This window comes from Protobothrops mucrosquamatus, unplaced genomic scaffold (assembly GCF_001527695.2).
Source record: "Protobothrops mucrosquamatus isolate PMUCROS unplaced genomic scaffold, P.Mucros_1.0 scaffold633, whole genome shotgun sequence".
Taxonomy (NCBI): domain Eukaryota; kingdom Metazoa; phylum Chordata; class Lepidosauria; order Squamata; family Viperidae; genus Protobothrops; species Protobothrops mucrosquamatus.
The window spans coordinates 261,183-268,660 of record NW_015386925.1 but is presented as its reverse complement, the minus strand read 5'-3'; the positions used below and the strand labels follow the sequence as shown (position 1 = coordinate 268,660).

The 7,478-nt window shown below is 36.2% G+C and overlaps 1 protein-coding gene across 1 annotated transcript in view; it reads right to left on the bottom strand.

Annotated features, from left to right (window-relative positions):
* Window positions 1-2,214: 2,214 nt before the first annotated feature.
* Window positions 2,215-7,478, bottom strand: part of CUNH2orf70 (chromosome unknown C2orf70 homolog) — an 18,006-nt gene continuing 12,742 nt past the window's right edge. Inside the window, exon 4 of the mRNA XM_015817741.1 lies at window positions 2,215-2,359. Within this exon, the coding sequence (XP_015673227.1) occupies window positions 2,215-2,359 (145 nt within the window). The remainder of the gene's footprint in view (window positions 2,360-7,478) is intronic.

Genomic DNA, 7,478 nt, shown 5'->3' with positions numbered 1-7,478 from the left:
GAGATCCAATGGTTCATTATGAGTCAGTTTTGCTGAAAATCAGAAGTAAATGCCAGCTTTGGGCAAAAATGTCATAAAAGGCAGTCACATGATTGCATGATGTTGCAAATGTCCATAAATGCGGGCTGGTTGCTACACACTTGGCACAAATGTCAAGTCACCATGGGATAGGATCCTGACTGTCAGAACTTCAGAAATAGGTCATAAGTACTGCAGGGAGTTCCATTATAACTCCAAACAATTGCTTAAGCAACGAGTCCTAAGTCAAGGACTATTTATATTCAGAAACGTGACATTGAAAAGAATTGCTCAAAACTTAATAAGGGTCCAAAACATTGGGAAGGTCACTCTTTCTCTTCAAGAAGTCTTCCGTTTCTGGGGAAGAAAAGGTAGACTTAAGATAGTTCCACATTTTGTGAAGCTGATGATTGTGACCAAGAAAAAAGAAACTGATGAGTAGCTTGGTTCCTTTGACCATCTCTGAAGAAAGAGAGTGGTACAAGAATGCTCAACTCTCCATACAGTTGCTTCTTGTGAGAAGACTGTACGGCAGCAGTCTCCAAATTATGAGACAATCAGGAGATGAAAAAACTTGAAATTCTTGCTCCAGTCACAGCCAGAGCCTTCAAAGGACGTTAGTTTGCAAGTTCTTTGCTAAACACCTTCAGATATTGTCTATGAACTGCTTTAAAGAAGTTAGACCCCTCTCAAATAACAAGGCTGGAAATACTGAACGTGTGTAAGAAAATGAATCTCTTTATAAACTGTATAAATTCAAAGTAAATAGCAAAAAGCAAGCCAACATTTTGACTATAGAAAGTTTTAAACAGTTTAAGGGCTCAGGAAAAGTTGGAATATTTGATTTTGAATATTAAGCCTGAAATTAATGAATTTTAAAGAATAAACGCATTTTCATGGGAAAGAAAAGTTATTTCTTACATAATGAGATAAGCAACTAATAATAGTGTTCAGAAATGTTCTTGAGAAATGATAATAGGACTTTGAATCAACATTGCTGGGTACGTTGCATGTTTTTCTGAATACCCTGTTCCCAGAAGAAGCTGTGATGCTATTATAAAAAAAAGATTTGGGAAAAAAATGATCTGACATGAGTATGAACAACATGAACAAGAATTCATCACTGGACATACCAAAAAATTGGGCGAGGCTGTAGAAATTAAGAAGGAAATAAAAATGCCAATTCAAAAAAATAATTGGAATAATTTCTACCTGCTGGACTTATGAAAGAAGCTTGTTGAAGTTTGAAGAAATTCAAGACAAGGAGCAATGATCATTCCAATGAATTAAAGACAAGATTGTTTTATGTAAAAAGATGGAATATAAAGGCTTATTTGATCAGGATTAAATGGGATTTGTTGTTATTTTAGGATTCTTTCTGGATTTGCTGATATCTCACTGGAAACATTGTGTACTGGATTTGCTTATAAAGAATTGAGATACAGAATGATGAGTTTTACGTTTGTTAATGAATGTAATTATTTTAGGCTTGGTAGTAAAATGCCGGGAACACTCTAGATATGTTACAGTATGTGGAATATATGCAGAATAACAAAAAAGAAAAGTCCATGTTCAGAGATAGCATACCCTGAATACTATCTGGTTATTCACTTTTTGAGATTTTGTGCATGTGTACCTGCATGCCTTCAAGTCAATCTTGATTCCTGGCAACTACTTGGAAACATCTTTGTAGTTTTCTTGGCAGGATTAGCGAAATGGTTTGCCATTGCCTCCTTCCTAGGGCTGATAAAAAGTGATTGGCCTGAACTCACCCAGCTAATTTGTGGCTAAGACAAGATTAGAACTCAAGGTTTCCCAGTTTCCAGTTGGCATCTACACCAAATTGATTCATATTAGATTATTAACTTTGACTAATTCAGAATTTTCAAATACCAACAATTCATCCCTTCGGTCAGGGAAGAAGGTATAAGCTAGTTTTACCTTGTTTATACAGAAAAAATAAGCATGAAATTGAAGCCAGCATGGATGAATGACACATGATATGGGTTAGCAGCTGATCACCTCCAGTTCTTCAGTTTTTATGGAATATTGTATAACCCAAGTATTCCTCTGCAACAAGACATAGTGAGGAAATAAAAGAAAATCAGCTTTATGATTTCCCATTCTTCAAACTTTTTTACTCCCAAGCTCTGACTTTCCTCTCAAGGGCTGGACAGGAATGGCAGCATTCTTCACTCAGGCTCTGAACTCAAAAAAGCTGTCTCGGACTTCTCTCTCCTGTGAAGTCACTCTCTTTCCTGAGGGGAAAGTCTGATATGTCCGTAGATTCTCTGGCGAGATGCGATGGAGGTGCCACATTGATTTGGCACTCAGTGGTGGGCTAAAGGAAGGGGGTGAGAAGAACAAGCACACAATGGAGACATGGTTATATCACTGGTGACTGACCCCAGGAAGCACAACATGAATGTAATAGAATCCCAGATGATGAATTTTGGGGGGATCCTGGAAGAAATGAAGCTCCCAGTCTGAAAAGGGATCCTGGTTGGAGTTCACCTGAACTGAAAATATTATTTATTCCGAAAGCATTCTTAACCTAAATATCACTAGACATTCCAGCGGCACATAATCATCTGAATTGGTTAAACATTGCTTGTGTGTGTGAATATAAAGTTCCCAACTAGTCTAGGAAGTATCAGTATCCAATGAGACCTTGCACCACAAGTATACTGGCAAGGCCTTAAGAAATCATCTCCTTCCAGACTTCTAGAGCAGGGGTTCCCAACCAGGGGTGCTTGCATCCCCTGGGGGTGCGAGACGATATTCCAGGGGTGCAAAAACGTGGGTTTTCAAAATTATAGTGTATATGCATAATTTGTTGCAATTATTTTGAACTTTTGTAAGAGGTGCGAGAATATATCAGAAGCATTCTAGGGGCTGGGTATAGAAAAGATTGGGAACCACTGTTCTAGAGAAAGAAATGGCAGATTGAAGATGGCTCCACAAAAGAGTGGACTGACACCCCACTGCAGAATGAAGAGCCAGTGAGCACTTCTATAATTCCTCTACAGATAAGAGGTCTTGAGATCACCCATAAGTGCTCCAGACAACTGTTCCTTGTAAGGAGACTGCAAGAATTCCCCTTTTTTCTTTCTTTTCTGCACCTTCTACTTTGCCATTTTTCCGTATATATGTATGTGTATATGTGTGCATGTGTAATTGTCTGTCTGTCTGTCTGTCTGTCTGTCTGTCTGTCTGTCTGTCTGTCTGTCTGTCTGAGATAGATAGATAGATAGATAGTAGTTTTAACAGAGGAAGGTGTGACTGGTTGTTATTTTATGTGTACCGACTAGTGATGAGTCCTTTACACAAAGTATGCGTTACCGAAACCATTGTCTCTTGTATCTAAAAGTCAATAGGAAAGAGAGGTCTACAAAAAGAATGTCTTAATCCATACGTTTTAGTTAACGAAACCAACAGTTGTTACTACACCATGCCTGCTTGGATAAATTACTTTAATCCTTGCAAGGCTGAGCCTGTTTGGAATTAACCTTCTGGGGTTGGTTAACTGTTTTGTGTGCATGCGTGTTTCTACTACACAACAATCCCCTAATGTGAACATGGTCAACATGTTATTTATAATTGGTCTATTAGGCTGAAGAAAAGATGGAACAATTTAATCAATTTAATTGGTCCAGTTTGACATATTTAATTATTTTTTATGGATTTATTCATGGATCAAAAGAGTTGATGAAAACCTGTTATCTTCATGCTTCCATCTCTGCTGGTAAAGCAGCACACTGCAGGATTATACTCAAAAGTACCTAAACAAAGAAACTCTGCCACAATGTGATGACCTCCCCTCTCAGCTGTCCTCAAAGGCCAATACCAGAAGATTCCTTACTTGGAGAGGCAATGCCCGGTGACTCTGGACATAGAGCAACAACAGAGCATGTGCTTCTCCAATGCCTGCACTACTAAGAAAGTGGTATTAGCCCCATCTGACCATTACTAAATGACCAGGGTGTGCAGGACAATTTTAGATTACCCTGTTGTTTTCAAATACCAACCCTGCTTGCAGTTCCAGTTCTTCAGCAATGCTTAAAATTCATTGGTTAATTAACTGACCTTGTGACTCAACTTTATACACTAGATTTAAAGAACATCTAGCCTGCCATATTAGAATGCCTTGTAACTTGATGTAGATTTCCACTTTTTATATTCCCCTGCACCCATCTAATGCTTCTATTCCTTCTTTTAGATTCTTTTAAACTCTCACTATATGTATATTCTTCTGACCATGTGAGACATAAATAAATACATTTTTATGAACTGGCTTCAGAGATAAATAATGCTGATTGAGAGATAAAATTTGAAAGGAAATAGAATTATACTACACACATTCCTCATTCTCCCTTTCAAAATTTCAAATATATCTGATCTGTTTCATATATGAAAATTCCTGGTTAAGAAAAAGAAAAAAGTGAAAATGAAGAAAAAGATGCAGGCATCTGTGAAAGAAAAGACAACAAATATAAACAGCTTTTTGAAGTTTTTTAATTAGATACTGTGAATGTAAAATAGAAAAAATATTTTACTTCAGTTTTGTAATAATAATAAGAAACACAATCACTTTTCTAAGTGGATGAAATACTAAAAATAGCAAGATTATATAGTATGACAGTTTGTTTTAAAATATACCAGAGAGTTATACTTTAAATCAGCCAAGTATTCCATCCATCGTGTCATTCCATCCAGTGAATGGGTGAGTATGAAACAGAGTTAGTAAGATAACTTATTCCATTCCTCAGTAATATTTTTGAAAATAGGAACTCCAAATTAGAGGCAGAACTCTAAAGACACTAACATTAATGTACTTGTTTTTAATAAGAAATATAAAGATCACATTTCTTCATTGATTATTCATGATAAATGTTTTTATTACAGTTAGGGAACTTGTTTGGATTCTATTCTGCCTATCACATGCATGTTTAATTATATATTTCAGTGTAAGTGAACGTAAATTTTCAAGTATCTCTATCGTATCTTACGATTTACAGAAGTTCCTACAATACTTTATATAAAGAAAGTGACGTGAACCCTCAGATTTTTGACATCAGAAGTAGTCAAAACACATTAAATGTAATTTCATTTAAATGTAATTAGAAGTGTAATTTGGTGCTTTGTTCTTTCTTTTCAGATTCAATTAGCTGCATTCCTCCAACTGACTCCATCTGTGTATAACTCACACAAGGTCAGACTATGGGGAATTGTTTCATTAAAAAAAGTAATAAACGTGCTATAAAATGCTAGCCTACAGCATAATCTTTTATTTCCTAGAATAGCACTGGGTTCCATCAGTATTCTTATAAAATAAAAATGACATGTGCTACAGCCTAGCCCTAGACCATGTATACCCCTAAGCAAAAAAAAAAAAAAAAAGCTAAAATTTGTAGAAAATTATTCTTGGAAAATAAGGCATTGGCAGGGAACATCCTTGCCATTACCTTCTAGTAAATGGTACTTACCAGATTATCTTTTGGTAAATGTTATTTATATTCTGGTAACACCCACTATGACACACATTTAGGGACCATACTAACTGGATATTTCTGAATAAAACTAAGAATACTGAAATTAAAGCTCATGCCTTAACACTTAATTATGTCCCTAAATGTTAATCTTAAAGATACAGTTGTTTATCCTTTGCTTATTCTATATGGTCTCATCTGTAGATTTAACCTAGAGCTTCTTATCCTTAGGGTAAAATTCATATTAACACAGAATATGAGTCCATAAGGGACATGTTAGTGTGCACGGATGTCTTTTCACTTACCTCATAGCTGTTCCATCGGATTTCATTTTTCCAACTGGATAATAGGAACTACCACATTGTACCAGCAGAGGGCACTCATGAAGTATGAGAAAGTGAACAGTTTGATTTATGCTCACTTTCTATTTCTTCAAGTGTATCAAAAGAAATATAAATATGTAAAATGTAAATGTGTAAAATGGAGAACCAATGATTCTCACAATTATGCCTCTATGCAAAAGCCTAGTCAAGCAGCTGTAGAAGATTTATACAAATGAATTCAAAAAGCACTCTAGAAGAGATAATTGAAAAAGGAAATTTCGATTTGTTGTTAAGAGAGCCCCAACTTTGATAACTGTGGGCAAACTCCCAGTTGCAAATAATGTCAAGAAAAGTTAAACTGGGCATAGCTGGGCATCATCCAACAACTCAGGCAAGGTTTGGGGCAGACATCTCAGTGGTAAAGCAAAGTGTTCTACTTACTCAACTGGCATGATATCAGCTAGCAGGGTTAGGAATAGATAAGGTGCTTTTCTAAAAGGCAACTGGACCTCTTTGTTTTTTTTCCTTGAAAACTTTTCACTTTTCAACCAAGAAGCTTCTTCAGTTCTCTGAAGAGCTGAACTAAAGAACTGAGAACTGAAAAAGCTTCTTGGATGAGAAGCAAAACATTTTCAATGAAAAAAACCAAGAAAGTCCAGTTGCCTTTTGGAAAAGCATCTTTGGGACAACCGTGACCTGGATGATTGAGAATTGCCATAGATGAATAGATGAGGTATATAACTGCCAATTGTCCAAATCAAAGTAAATCTATTTTCTAAAATCATATGCAAAATTCAACATCCTACCAACTGTGACCCCATTCCCTGTCCCTAGGTTCATAAGAAAAGTTTTACTAGATCAGCAAGCTATCTATTTTTCCAGTGGCCAATCAAAGGACTTCCAAGCAGGATGGGCAAATGCTTCACTTAATGGTGTTCGGTAGCATGTAAAGTCTGAAACTTTTGATGGTGCCTAGAACAGAAGACCCAACCTTTTCGTAACATCTTAACTGCAAACTTTGATGGACCATGCAAGCCAGAATTAGCAATGTGGAACCTGCTGGTATCATAGCATAAGTCAGGGGTCCTCAACCTTGGCAACTTTAAGACTTGTGGACTTCAACTCCCAGAATTCCTCAGCCAACTTAAAGTTGCCAAGGTTGAGGACCCCTGGCATAAGTGACTATCCCAGGCGACACATATAAAATCCTAAAAGTAAATAAAAAGAAATAAAAAATAAAACTTGCAAGTTAACTCCAAATTTCCTGATATTTTCAACAAGACTATTAAAACTTTCACAGAACTTGGCAATTCTTTAAAAGAAAACTTTGTGCTGAAAGCCTGTGCCACTTGCTATACCTTCAGGCATCACAGACCACAGATTGGTAACTACTAGCCTAGAGTTATCAGGGTGAAGAACTGTAATAGAATCTTCTCCTCACCATAATTCTTTTATTGCCTCTTTAAATTATCCAAGATATTACACTCTGTAATAGCAAATAACATGAATTAAAAACTGAGTGAAATAATGAATTTTCTGTCTACTACTCAAAGATTGCACTGAACAATCCAATTTTTTTTAAGGTAAGCAATTTAATTCTATTTTTCTACCCACCCAGTTACTTTAATTCAGTAACTGAATTATCCTC